General features: G+C 53.8%; 1 protein-coding gene across 5 annotated transcripts in view; it reads left to right on the top strand.

Moving 5' to 3' along the window:
* LOC105488894 (SPG7 matrix AAA peptidase subunit, paraplegin) overlaps positions 1-14049 on the top strand; it is a 56007-nt gene that overhangs the window by 16238 nt on the left and 25720 nt on the right. For all 5 annotated transcript variants that reach the window (XM_071085129.1, XM_071085128.1, XM_071085131.1 and 2 more), the window contains 5 exons: positions 638-879; positions 5965-6104; positions 8684-8786; positions 12377-12502; positions 13538-13700. In XM_071085129.1, coding sequence (XP_070941230.1) covers positions 638-879; positions 5965-6104; positions 8684-8786; positions 12377-12502; positions 13538-13700 — 774 coding nt within the window. The remainder of the gene's footprint in view (positions 1-637; positions 880-5964; positions 6105-8683; positions 8787-12376; positions 12503-13537; positions 13701-14049) is intronic.

The raw sequence follows: 14049 nt of genomic DNA on the forward strand, positions 1-14049 counted from the left end.
GGGAGTCTTCAGTGGGATTGGGAAGATACTATTTCTTGAGGCAGGTTGTGGTAAAAGATATTTGTTTTAATTGTTTTTAATAATTTACGTATATGTTTTCATATTTAGTATTTGGTCAGACTCCAAGCGACTGGATTCATGGCCATTGTGAGCGTGCAGTTTGCAGTGGGAGAGCTCGCTGTGTCTATGGCGGCTCCGATGGCCTGGCACGGTCGTTTGTTTTTTGAGACAGGGTCTTGCTCTGTCACCCAGGTTGGAGTGCGGTGGCGCAATCATGGCTCACTGCAACTTCGACCTCCCGCCTCAGCCTCCCGAGTAGCTGGGACCACAGGCGTGCACCGTTGGGCCCGGCTCTGAGTGTTTGGATTTAGAAATGGTTTCCTCTTGTCTCAGGTGGGAACCACTCCGGCTCGTCGCTGAAGTGACCTCAGCAAATGAGGTGTTGGTGATCTCGAACAGCACACCATTAGTCTTTGTCTCTGATAACTTCAGGGAAAAATTGGCGAAAGTGCAGGATCTTTCGTGCAAGATGCTGCCCCTCCCACTCCCAGTTGAGCTTTCCCGAAGAAGCTCTGGATGTCGCCCCTGTCTGACGCTCACATGTGTGTTTCTCCCCTTTGCTTCTCTGCCGGCTCAGAGGATAGGAGACGTCGTGAGCGGGACGACCAGATGTACCGAGAGCGGCTGCGCACCTTGCTGGTCATTGCAGTTGTCATGAGCCTCCTGAATGCTCTCAGCACCGGTGGAGGCAGCATTTCCTGGAACGACTTTGTCCACGAGATGCTGGCCAAGGGTGAGGTGCAGCGTGTCCAGGTGGTGCCTGAGAGCGACATGGTGGAAGTCTACCTGCACCCTGGAGCCGTGGTGTTTGGGCGGCCTGTGAGTGAGGATGTGCGTGGCCTGTGAGGGTGTAGGCGCCTGTGAGGGTGTGGGCGCCTGTGAGCGAGGGTGTAGGCGCCTGTGAGTGAGGATGTGGGCGCCTGTGAGTGAGGATGTGGGTGCCTGTGAGTGAGGGTGTGGGCGGCCTGTGAGGGTGTAGGCGCCTGTGAGTGAGGATGTGGGTGCCTGTGAGTGAGGATGTGGGTGGCCTGTGAGGGTGTAGGAGCCTGTGAGGGTGTGGGCGCCTGTGAGCGAGGGTGTAGGCGCCTGTGAGTGAGGATGTGGGTGGCCTGTGAGGGTGTAGGCACCTGTGAGTGAGGATGTGGGTGCCTGTGAGTGAGGATGTGGGTGGCCTGTGAGGATGTAGGCGCCTGTGAGTGAGGATGTGGGTGCCTGTGAGTGAGGATGTGGGTGGCCTGTGAGGGTGTAGGCGCCTGTGAGTGAGGGTGTGGGTGCCTGTGAGTGAGGGTGTGGGCACCTGTGAGGGTGTGGGCGCCTGTGAGTGAGGATGTGGGCGCCTATGAGTGAGGGTGTAGGCGCTTGTGAGTGACGGTGTGGGTGCCTGTGAGGATGTGGGCACCTATGAGGGTGTGGGTGCTTGTGAGTGAGGGTGTGGGTGCCTGTGAGTGAGGGTGTGGGCGCCTGTGAGTGAGGGTGTGGGTGCCTGTGAGTGAGAGTGTGGGCGCCTGTGAGTGAGGGTGTGGGTGCAGGCTGGCAGCCTGTGAGTGAGGGTGTGGGTGCCTTTGAGTGAGGGTGTGGGCACAGGCCGTTGCCATTCTTTTGGATACCTGCAGTTGAGGGCATGCTTCCTTCTCATGCTGGGCCCTCAGCCCACTGATTTAGATTTATTTGGTTGTCTTTTTTTTTTGTTTTAGTTTTTTTGTTTGTTTGTTTGGGACAATCTCACTCTGTTGCCCAGGCTGAAGTGCAGTGATGTGATCTCCACTCACTGCAACATCTGCCTCCCGAGTTCAAGTGATTTCCCTGCCTCAGCCTCTCGGGTAGCTGGGATTACAGGCGTGCACCACCACACCTGGCTAATTTTTGTATTTTTAGTAGAGATGGGGTTTCTCCATGTAGGGCTAGGCTGGTCTCGAACTCCTGACCTCAGGTGATCTGCCCACCTTGACCTCCCAAAGTGCTGGGATTACAGGCATGAGCCTTCATGCCCAGCCAGATCTGGTAACTTTAGATTCCAAGAGTGTATCCGAATCTGTGCTTGGAGCGTTTTAACCCTGGACAGTGTGTGGACCAGTGATTAGGAAAGTGGTCTGGGGTTGGTGTGTCCCAGCCCAGGGTCTGGAAATGACCGTGGCCTCCACCAAAGCTTCTGCCCCTTTGCTGGGTTACGCAGGATTCAGGACGCTTTTTCCTTCTCTTTTTTTTTTTTTTTTTTCTTTTGAGATAGTCTCCCTCTGTTGTCCATGCTGAGATGCAGTAGTGTGTGATGTTGGCTCACTGCAGCCTTGACCTCCTGGGCTTGGCTGATCCTCCCACCTCAGCCTACCCTGTAGCTGGGCTTGCAGGCGTGCACCACCACACCTGGCTAATTTTTAAATTTTTTGGTTTTTTTGGAGAGAGGAGGTCTTCCTATATTGCCCAGGCTGGTCTTGAACTCCTGGCCTCAAGTGATCCTCACACCTTGACCTTCCAAAGTGCCTGATGACAGGCGTCAGCCACCACGCCCGGCCCTGTCTTGCTGGTTTTAAGAACAGGAAACCCTGTTTTTAAACACACCATGGCTAAGTGCAGAGGGTGGTGCTCATTCAGGTAAATCCTCTGATGGAGGCCTGATTATTTCAGCCTGGGAGGTTATTTTAATCTACAGCACTATGCTCGGTTCTGGACGAGTCACCTGATAAAACAGCTGCCTTCCAGAGAAAATGCTCAGAATTCTGTCTTAGCAGTTTGAGGTATGAGTGAGGGAGCAGCACGTGCCACCTCCACCCCGATCCCTGTCCTCTGCTGGAGTCCCCAGTTAGCCTCCAGGAGAGTCCTGCACGTCCGTCCTCGTCCTCCCTTTGGGCTGTTGCCGTCCAGCCGTGCTGAAACCTGAGCTATACGTGCAGAGTTTCCTTAGGAAAACGCTGCGTTTGGAGGATCATGTGCTGGGGAGACAGACCTGTCGGTGTCCTGGTGTGAGGGATGAACAGTCTCGGGGTTTGTGGTTAAACACGAGCCCTCTGTGGCCGCGGTTTCCTAAAACATCTGGTTTTGGCCACAGTCTTGATTGTGCCATCCTCAGTCCCACGCTGCAGCCTCGCCGGCCTCTGGGGGAGGCTCCTGTCGTGTCTACAGGCATAGCTGAGTCCGAGGCACACATCAGACGTGGGGCCGTGAGCTAACATGCGGACACCCCTTCGTTTCTCAGTTTTCCTATGAGTGGAAAATAGAAAGTCTATCTGTTGAAATTTTATTTCTCAAATTGTGGTTGAGGAAACTAAAATTTTTCAGACTTGGAAGTACAGATGCTCCTTGAATTACGATATTTTCAGCTTCCCAGGGGCTCACTGGGAGGTGGCCCCATCGTAGGTCAAGGAGCTTAGTCTGCCTATTGCTTTCACGTCGTTGTGAAGTGGAAAGACCGTAAGTGGAACCGTCGTACGTTAGGAATCACCTCTAGTTTCTGAATGGCGTCCTCTTCACAATGTGCTGAGGCTGTCGTTAGCGTGAGTTCCAGGCAGGCTCCCTGTCGTTAGCGTGAGTTCCAGGCAGGCTCCCTGTCGTTAGCGTGAGTTCCAGGCAGGCTCCCTGTCGTTAGCGTGAGTTCCAGGCAGGCTCCCTGTCCTTAGCGTGAGTTCCAGGCAGGCTCCCTGTCGTTAGCGTGAGTTCCAGGCAGGCTCCCTGTCCTTAGCGTGAGTTCCAGGCAGGCTCTCTGTCGTTAGCGTGAGTTCCAGGCAGGCTCCCTGTCCTTAGCGTGAGTTCCAGGCAGGCTCCCTGTCCTTAGCGTGAGTTCCAGGGAGGCTCCCTGTCCTTAGCTTGAGTTCCAGGCAGGCTCCCTGTCGTTAGCGTGAGTTCCAGGCAGGCTCGCTGTCCTTAGCGTGAGTTCCAGGCAGCCTCCCTGTCGTTAGCGTGAGTTCCAGGCAGCCTCCCTGTCCTTAGCGTGAGTTCCAGGCAGCCTCCCTGTCCTTAGCGTGAGTTCTAGGCAGCCTCCCTGTCGTTAGCGTGAGTTCCAGGCAGCCTCCCTGTCGTTAGCGTGAGTTCCAGGCAGGCTCCCTGTCGTTAGCGTGAGTTCCAGGCAGGCTCCCTGTCCTTAGCGTGAGTTCCAGGCAGGCTCCCTGTCCTTAGCGTGAGTTCCAGGCAGGCTCCCTGTCGTTAGCGTGAGTTCCAGGCAGGCTCCCTGTCCTTAGCGTGAGTTCCAGGCAGGCTCTCTGTCGTTAGCGTGAGTTCCAGGCAGGCTCCCTGTCCTTAGCGTGAGTTCCAGGCAGGCTCCCTGTCCTTAGCGTGAGTTCCAGGGAGGCTCCCTGTCCTTAGCTTGAGTTCCAGGCAGGCTCCCTGTCGTTAGCGTGAGTTCCAGGCAGGCTCGCTGTCCTTAGCGTGAGTTCCAGGCAGCCTCCCTGTCGTTAGCGTGAGTTCCAGGCAGCCTCCCTGTCCTTAGCGTGAGTTCCAGGCAGCCTCCCTGTCCTTAGCGTGAGTTCTAGGCAGCCTCCCTGTCGTTAGCGTGAGTTCCAGGCAGCCTCCCTGTCGTTAGCGTGAGTTCCAGGCAGGCTCCCTGTCGTTAGCGTGAGTTCCAGGCAGGCTCCCTGTCCTTAGCGTGAGTTCCAGGCAGGCTCCCTGTCCTTAGCGTGAGTTCCAGGCAGGCTCCGTGTCGTTAGCGTGAGTTCCAGGCAGGCTCCGTGTCGTTAGCGTGAGTTCCAGGCAGGCTCCCTGTCCTTAGCGTGAGTTCCAGGCGGGCTCCGTGTCGTTAGCGTGAGTTCCAGGCGGGCTCCCTGTCCTTAGCGTGAGTTCCAGGCGGGCTCCCTGTCGTTAGCGTGAGTTCCAGGCGGGCTCCCTGTCGTTAGCGTGAGTTCCAGGCGGGCTCCCTGTCGTTAGCGTGAGTTCCAGGCGGGCTCCCTGTCCTTAGCGTGAGTTCCAGGCGGGCTCCCTGTCCTTAGCGTGAGTTCCAGGCGGGCTCCCTGTCCTTAGCGTGAGTTCCAGGCGGGCTCCCTGTCCTTAGCGTGAGTTCCAGGCGGGCTCCCTGTCCTTAGCGTGAGTTCCAGGCGGGCTCCGTGTCGTTAGCGTGAGTTCCAGGCGGGCTCCGTGTCGTTAACGTGAGTTCCAGGCGGGCTCGCTGTCGTTAGCGTGAGTTCCAGGCGGGCTCCGTGTCGTTAGCGTGAGTTCCAGGCGGGCTCGCTGTCGTTAGCGTGAGTTCCAGGCGGGCTCCGTGTCGTTAGCGTGAGTTCCAGGCGGGCTCGCTGTCGTTAGCGTGAGTTCCAGGCAGGCTCCCTGTCCTTAGCGTGAGTTCCAGGCGGGCTCCCTGTCCTTAGCGTGAGTTCCAGGGAGGCTCGCTGTCCTTAGCGTGAGTTCCAGGCAGGCTCCGTGTCGTTAGCGTGAGTTCCAGGCAGGCTCAGTGTCGTTAGCGTGAGTTCCAGGCAGGCTCCCTGTCCTTAGCGTGAGTTCCAGGCAGGCTCGCTGTCGTTAGCGTGAGTTCCAGGCAGGCTCCCTGTCCTTAGCGTGAGTTCCAGGGAGGCTCCCTGTCCTTAGCGTGAGTTCCAGGCAGGCGCTCTGTCGTTAGCGTGAGTTCCAGGCAGGCGCTCTGTCCTTAGTGTGAGTTCCAGGCAGGCGCTCTGTCCTTAGCGTGAGTTCCAGGCAGGCGCTCTGTCCTTAGCGTGAATTCCAGGCAGGCTCCCTGTCGTTAGCGTGAGTTCCAGGCAGGCGCTCTGTCCTTAGCGAGTTCCAGGCAGGCGCTCTGTCCTTAGCGTGAGTTCCAGGCAGGTGCTCTGTCCTTAGCGTGAGTTCCAGGCAGGCTCCCTGTCGTTAGCGTGAGTTCCAGGCAGGCTCCCTGTCGTTAGCGTGAGTTCCAGGCAGGCGCTCTGTGAACCGTGGGGTTGCTGCCCGTCTGTCCCTGCGGGTCTCTCATGGTCCGGTCTCTTTTCTACCCCCCAGCGACTAGCCTTGATGTACCGAATGCAGGTTGCAAATATTGACAAGTTTGAAGAAAAGCTTCGAGCAGCTGAAGATGAGCTGAATATCGAGGCCAAAGACAGGATCCCGGTTTCCTACAGGCGAACAGGATTCTTTGGAAAGTATGTGGGACGTGTTTGTTGACGCTTGAACTAAACCTCACTTGGCTTTGTAGCGTGAGAAACAGATTGCAAACAAAAATCTCAACTGTCTTTGCCTACAGTTAACTAGACTTTTTTTGTGGGAGGGTTAAATATATATAGAAGTGAATGATGCACTGCCAGGAAATTTGGAAATGTAGTCGTCCCTGGGTATCCATGGGGGCTGGTTCTAGGACCTCCCAAGGATATCAACACCACAGGATGCCTGAGCCCCTGACGTGAAACGCCGGAGTCCTTGCATGTAACCTGAGAACATCCTCTGATGGGCTTCAGATCATCTGTAGGTTGCTAATAATACCCAATGCCCTGTAAATACCATTTCAATCATTGTTACACTTTATTGTTCAGGCAATGATGACAAAAATGTGTCTGTACATGTTCAGTACAGATGCACGTTTTCCCCACGTATTTTCATTCTGTGCTTGGTTGATCCTGTAGAGGTGGAACCCGTGGCTATGGAGGCCAACTGTGTGCAAGTCTGTTGGAGTTTGTTTAGTCACTTTCTTCAGTTGTCTGGCGCTTCTGAATTCACATTCTTGTTTAATGTTCACTGACTGTGCTCTTTGATGGAGGCTTCCCAAGTGGTCAGACTGAGTGTGCCGGTGCCGGAGATGCCTGGTGACAAGCCAGCCTCGTGACAATAGCAGTGCTCAGGTTTTTCTGTTTTCGGTACATTTTGTTTTCAGAAGTAAGCGATCAGTTTCAGTTAGCAAGGCAAGATCAGCCTAGCAATAAAAAAGAGAGTCAAGGAGTACCTTGATAATGTCTTGGGGTTGCTGTCTTCTCCATATAGGAAAATGGAACGGGAAAGGTGTAGACATGGGAATGTGAAACTCTCATTTCAGTGTTGAGAGGGAAACAGACCAGGTGGGAACTAAGGGCAGTTAAGAACCATGGACCCTGACAGGTTCCGTAATAGGAGCAAATGAGGGGCCAATGGGTGCCGAAACCAGAGAGGTTTATTGTTGACTTGTAATCTCTGAAGATGTAGAATGCCAGTGACTGGCAAGTACTCCTTTGATCAAAATGCACCTCTAGCCGGGTGCGGTGGCTCTGCCTGTAATCCCAGCACTTTGGAAGGCTGAGGCAGGGAGGATCTCTTGAGCCCACGAGTTCGAGACCAGCCTGGGCAGCATGGAGAACCCCATCTCTACAGGGGGAAAAAAAAAAAAGACGCACCTCTAATTCTGTAACTCAGCAGCTCCTGGAAGATTGCTGCTCTGAGGCTGTGCTTCTCACGTCTTCGTGGGCTGATGATGTACAGAAGATGGAGGGTTGGGGTAGGCCCGGGGCAGCCCCTCCTTCAGTATGAGGGCGAAAGTCCTGGGATTTGCTTTTTTTTTTTTTCCTTTTGAGACAGGATCTCTGTCGCCGAGGCTGGAGTGCAGTGGCACAGTCTCGGCTCATTGCAGCCTTGACCTCCCACAGTCAGGTGATTCTCCCACCTCAGCCTCCTGAGTAGCTGGGACTACAGATGCACGCCACCACATCCAGCTAAGTTTTTTTGTATTTTTAGTCGAGACAGTGTTTGTTTGTTATTTTTTTCTTTTTGAGATGAAGTCTTGCTCTGTAGCCCAGGCTGGAGTGCAGTGGCACGATCTTGACTCAGTGCAACCTCCACCTCCTGGGTTCAGGCGATTCTCCTGCCTTCGCCATCCGAGTAGCTGGGATTACAGGCGCACACCACCACGCCCGGCTAATTTTTGTATTTTTTTTTTTTTTTTTTTTTTTTTTTTTTTTTGAGACGGAGTCTTGCTCTGTCGCCCAGGCTGGAGTGCAGTGGCCGGATCTCAGCTCACTGCAAGCTCTGCCTCCCGGGTTTACGCCATTCTCCTGCCTCAGCCTCCCGAGTAGCTGGGACTACAGGCGCCCACCACCGCGCCCGGCTAATTTTTTTTTTTTTGTATTTTTTAGTAGAGACGGGGTTTCACCGTGTTAGCCAGGATGGTCTCGATCTCCTGACCTCGTGATCCGCCCGTCTCGGCCTCCCAAAGTGCTGGGATTACAGGCTTGAGCCACCGCGCCCGGCCAATTTTTGTATTTTTTTAGTAGAGATGGGGTTTCACCATGTTGGCCAGACTGGTCTCGAATTTCTGACCTTGTGATCCACTCGCCGCAGCCTCCCAAAGTGCTGGGATTACAGGCGTGAGCCACCGTGCCTGGCCTGAGATTTGCTTTTTACTGCTAGGCCGATTTTGCCTGCCTGATTGAAACTGATCACTTACTTTTGAAAACAAAATATACTGAAAATAGAAAAACCAGAATGTTGTTATTGTCACAGGGCTGGCTAGATCACTGGGTATCTCCAGCATTTGCACACTCAGTCGGACCATTTGGGAAACTTTCATGTCAGAGCACAGTCAGCGAGAACGAGACAAGAGAACCCATTTCCACAACCGTTTTAATCTGTGCATCGGTCCCACAGGTGGGGACTCCTCGTCTCGTCTTGGAAGCGTTGCCAGCGGTGGTTCTGACTTGGAAACATGTGTCTGTCACGTGACACTCTCTGAGCCTGTGCCTGCCTCTCTTTCTTCCGGCAGCGCCCTGTACTCCGTGGGGATGACAGCGGTGGGCCTGGCCATCCTGTGGTGTGTTTTCCGTCTGGCCGGAATGACTGGCAGGGAAGGTGGATTCAGTGCTTTTGTAAGTTCTGTCAGTCAGAGCCCTCTGAACTCTTTTTCTGCTTTGTGTTTGCTGTGAGCTGCACGATAAACACGCAGGGAACACCCGTGGCAGGGGCAGCCTGAAGCCACAGCGAGGCAGCAGCTCCCCTTCCCTTCCCACGGGCTGGCTGTAAGGCGTGTAGTAACCAGTGTTGCCTGAGGGCCTCTCACCCTAACTCTGGGGTGCCTGAGCCATGTGAGATGACAGGGCAGTTGAATCTGCATTTTTCTTTTCTTTTTTTATTTTTGAGACGGAGCTTCGCCTTTGTTGTCCAGGCTGGAGTGCATTGGCGTGATCTCAGCTCACCACAACCTTTGCCTCGCGGGTTCAGGCAGTTCTCCTGCCTCAGCCCCCCGAGTTGCTGGGATTACAGGCATGTGCCTCCACGCCCGGCTAATTTTGTATTTTTAGTAGAAACGGAGTTTCAGCATGTTGGTCAGGCTGGTCTCGAACTCCCGACCTCAGGTGATCCACCTCGGCCTCCCAAAGTGCTGGGTTTATAGGCGTGAGCCACTGCACCCGGCCTTTCTTTTCTTTTTTTTTTTTTTTTTTTTTTTTTTTTTTTTTTTTTTTTTTTTTTGAGACAGAGTCTCGCTCTGTTGCCTAGGCTGGAGTGCAGTGGCATGATCTCTGCTCACTGAAACCTCCACCCCCTGGGTTCATGCAATCCTCCTAACTCAGCCTCCTGAGTAGCTGGGACTGCAGGTGTGGGCCACCATGCCTGGCTAATTTTTGTATTTTTATAGAGATAGGGTTTCACCATGTTGGCCAGGCCGGTCTTGAACTACTGAGCTTGGGTGATCTGCCTGCCTCGGCCTCCCAACGTGCTGGAGCCACCAACCCGGCCAAATCTGCATTTTTTTTTATGATCACCAAAGACTGTTTTCCCCTTTATTTCCAACTAGCGAAGAATCTGAGGAATTTTAAAGGTTGTCTTTATTTTTTATTTATTTATTTATTTATTTTTCCTGAGACGGTCTCGCTCTGTCACCCAGGCTGGAGTGCAGTGGCACGATCTTGGCTCATTGCAAGCTCTGCCTCCCGGGTTCACACCATTCTCCTGCCTCAGCCTCCCGAGTAGCTGGGACTACAGGCGCCCGCCACTACGCCCTGCTAATTTTTTGTATTTTTAGTAGAGATCGGGTTTCACCATGTTAGCCAGGATGGTCTCGATCTCCTGACCTCATGATCCGCCCGCCTCGGCCTCCCAGAGTGCTGGGATTACAGGCGTGAGCCGTCACACCTGGCCAATTTATTTATTTATTTTGAGACAGTCTTGCTTTGTCTTTCAGGCTGGAGTGTAGTGGCGCGATCTCGGCTCACTGCAAGCTCCGCCTCCCAGGTTCTCGCCATTCTTCCGCCTCAGCCTCCCGAGTAGCTGGGACTACAGGCGCCCACCATCACACCCGGCTAATTTTTTGTATTTTTAGTAGAGACGGGATTTCACCGTAGCCAGGATGGTCTCAATCTCCTGACCTCGTGATCTGCCTGCCTTGGCCTCCCAAAGTGCTGGGATTATAGGCATGAGCCACCTCACATGGCCAGGTTGTCTTTAAAAGAACAACCTTAGGCCAGGTACAGTGGTTCACACCTGAAATCTCAGCACTTTGGGAGGCAAAAGTGGGTGGATCACCTGACGTCAGGTGTTCGAGACCAGCCTGACCAACATGAAGAAACCCTGTCTCTCCTTAAAAAAAAAAAAAAATTAGCCGGGTGTGGTGGCAGGCTCCTATAATCCCAGCTACTCGGGAGGCTGAGGCAGGAGAATCTCTTGAACCTGGGAGGTGGAGGTTGTGGTGAGCCGAGATCACGTCACTGCACTCCAGCCTGGGCAACAGAGCGAGACTCCATCTCAAAAAAAAAAAAAAAAGAATGCTGGCACGGGTGGCTCACGCCTGTAATCCCAACACTTTGGGAGGCCAAGGCGGGTGGATCACCTGAGGTCAGGAGTTCGACACCAGCCTGGCCAACATCGTGAAACCCATCCCTACTAAAAATACAAAATACAAAAATTAGCCAGGAGTAGTGGCGGACGCCTGTAATCCCAGCTGCTGGGGAGGTTGAGGCAGGAGAATGGCGTGAACCTGGGAGGCGGAGCTTGCAGTGAGCCGAGATCACACCACTGCCCTCCAGCCTAGGAGACAGAGCAAGCCTCTGTCTCAAAAAAAAAAAAAAAAAAAAAACAACCTTAATACACTTGAGAAACCTTATCTTGCGGCGTTTATCATGGAATGCACGCTCCTTGTGTGGCACCCCCTCCCTTCGGCTTTGGGCCTGGGGAGTTACCAGCAGGGAGGAAGCAGGGCCCACACTGTCCCACCTTGTTTCCACTTAGGCCTGGTGGTGGCGCCTGTGGTCCCGGGCACTCAGGAGGCTGAGGTGGGAGGATCGTTTGAACCCAGGAGGTCGACGTTGCAGTGAGCTGAGATCCTGTCACAGTGCTCCAGTTTGGGTGACAGAGTGAGACCTTATCTCAAAAAGAAACAAAAAGGCGGTTTATGCAAAAGATGTTAAATTAGTTTGTGTGGAAGGTTGTTCTTTTTGTTTGTTTTTTGTTTTTTTTTGAGATAGTCTCACTGTTACCAGGCTGGAGTGCAGTGGTGTGATCTTGGCTCACTTGAGGGTCAACTTTCCAGGCTCAGGTGATTCTCCTACCTCAGCTTCCTGAGTAGCTGGGATTACAGGCGTGCACCCCTACACCCGGCTAATTTGGGGATAATTTGTTTTTCTATTTTTTGAGATGGAGTTTTGCTTTTGTCCCCCAGGCTGGAGTGCAGTGGCGTAATCTCAGCTCACTACAACCTCTGCCTTGTGGGTTCAAGCGATTCTCCTGCATCAGCCTCCCTAGTAGCTAGGATTACAGGCTCCCACCACTGCACCCAGCTAATTTTTGTATTTTTAGTAGAGACAGGATTTTACCATGTCGGCCAGGATGGTCTCCAACTCCTGACATCAGGTGATCCACCTGCCTCGGCCTCCCAAAGTGCTGGGATTACAGGTGTGAGTCACCGCACCTGACCAGGAATAATTTTTTTTTTTTTTTTGAGATGGAGCCTCGCTCAGTCGCCCAGGCTGGAGTGCAGTGGTGTGATTTCAGCTCACTGCAAACTCCGCGTCCCAGGTTCACACCATTGTCCTGCCTCAGCCTCCTGAGTAGCTGGGACTACAGGCGTCCGCCACCAGGCCTGGCTAATTTTTTTTTTATTTTTAGTGGAGACGGGGTTTCACCGTCTTAGCCGGGATGGTCTCAATCTTCTGACCTCATGATCCGCCCGTCTCGGCCTTCCAAAGTGCTGGGATCACAGGCGTGAACCACCACGCCCGGCCAGGAATAATTTTTTTAAGGCAACTTGCTAGACAATTTTCTTACTAATTAATGACATGAAACATTTCCCTTCTGTGCCTGAAGACCGACCCATGAGCCTTGTCAGTCTGACACAAGTGGAGCCTTGGGATCCTGGGATGGAGACGTGGGGCTGGCGTGGCTGAGGTGTGTGGGTGAGCTCTTGCGTTGTGCTGCTGATTTCCTCACTTGGCACAGCTCCTTGCGCTTTGTTCTTTCTGCACAGAATCAGCTTAAAATGGCTCGTTTCACGATTGTGGATGGGAAGACGGGGAAAGGAGTCAGCTTCAAAGACGTGGCAGGAATGCACGAAGCCAAACAGGAGGTCCGCGAGTTTGTGGATTATCTGAAGGTGAGAGCAGCACAGACCAGGAGGGAGGAGTGGGCAGACACCAGCCTTCCTTCTCTCCCAGAAGGGCTCCTGTGGGACCTGGAATTCCATTGATTATGTGTCATGGGTTGGTGGTGACCTCTACATGTCCCATGGAGACGCCAGGCAGGTGCTGGTTCCTGTTCAACCAGCAGCACAAGCCCCTGGCACATGGTTCAGCCAAGCGGAGACTGCCAAGGCCCATGCCTACTGTGCCATTAGCCATCCTGGGCCCTTCATCCTTTGCAGAGGTCTGTGCTTTTTCCAGAACCCCATAAACCCTGTAGCCAGTTGGTGGCGGCACATGAGCTGCCTTTCATGTGCATTACTTAAACATTCCCTCTACAGGCCTGGTGCAGTGGGTCACACCCATAGTCCTAGCACTTTGAGGGGCTGAGGCAGGGGAAGTGCTTGAGCCTAGGAGTAGGACAGCCTGGGCAACAGGGAGACCCTGTCTCTGCAAAAAATTTTTTTATTTAATTAATTTTTTTTTTGAGACAGAGTCTCACTTTGTCACTCAGGCTGGAGTGCAGTGGCACAATCTTGGCTCGCTGCAACCTCCAACTCCCCCAGTTCAAGTGATTCTCCTGCCTCAGCCTCCCGAGTAGCTGGGATCATAGGCACCCACCACCGTGCATGGCTAATTTTTGTATTTTTAGTAGAGACGGGGTTTCTCCATTTTGGCCAGCCTGGTCTCGAACTCCTGATCTCAGGCTCTCTGCCCGCCTCGGCCTCCCAAAATGCTGGGATTCGAGGTGTGAGCTGCTGCGCCCGGCCTGCAAAAAATCTTTAAAAGTAGCTGGCTATGGTGCCACATGCCTGTGTAGTCCCAGCTACTTGAGAGGCTGAGGTGAGAGGATAGCTTGAACCTAGGACGTTGAGGCTGCAGGGCTGCAGTGAGCTCTCAGGGCACCCACTGCATTCCAGCCTGCATGACCCAGAGAGACCTTACCTCAAAAAAAAAACAAAACAATGAAACCCCACGTGGTTAGTGTCACATCATCTGCTGCCGTCCAGAGCCCAGAGCGCTTCCTCCAGCTTGGCGCCAAGGTCCCAAAGGGCGCACTGCTGCTCGGTCCCCCCGGCTGTGGGAAGACGCTGCTGGCCAAGGCGGTGGCCACGGAGGCTCAGGTGCCCTTCCTGGCGATGGCCGGCCCAGAGTTCGTGGAGGTCATTGGAGGTAGGTGCTGTGATTGGGGGCTGCGGGTGGACTTGGCTGACCACTTGGCTCCTTTCACATGTCCTTCCTCTGGTGGCTGGTCTGAAAGGGAAACAGGTGGGCCGGGGAGTAGGGAAGGAAAGCGAGGTCTGGGTTAGAGGAGGGGTTTTGTCTGCGGAGCATGTGGTGTTTGCTTCAAAGCCGCTGTCACTTGTGGCCTGGGGGGGCCAGCACGGTGCGTGTGAACCCTGAGGGGTGGCCAGGGGCCCCCGCGAGCAGCTGCCGTGTGTCTGTTTGCAGGGGATGGGGCTGGTAGCTTTAGTTGTCCTTTGTGTAGAACTTTGTCTGGCCCGGGTACGGGAGGAGGCTT

The sequence above is a fragment of the Macaca nemestrina genome, chromosome 18 (assembly GCF_043159975.1).
Source record: "Macaca nemestrina isolate mMacNem1 chromosome 18, mMacNem.hap1, whole genome shotgun sequence".
Lineage (NCBI taxonomy): Eukaryota > Metazoa > Chordata > Mammalia > Primates > Cercopithecidae > Macaca > Macaca nemestrina.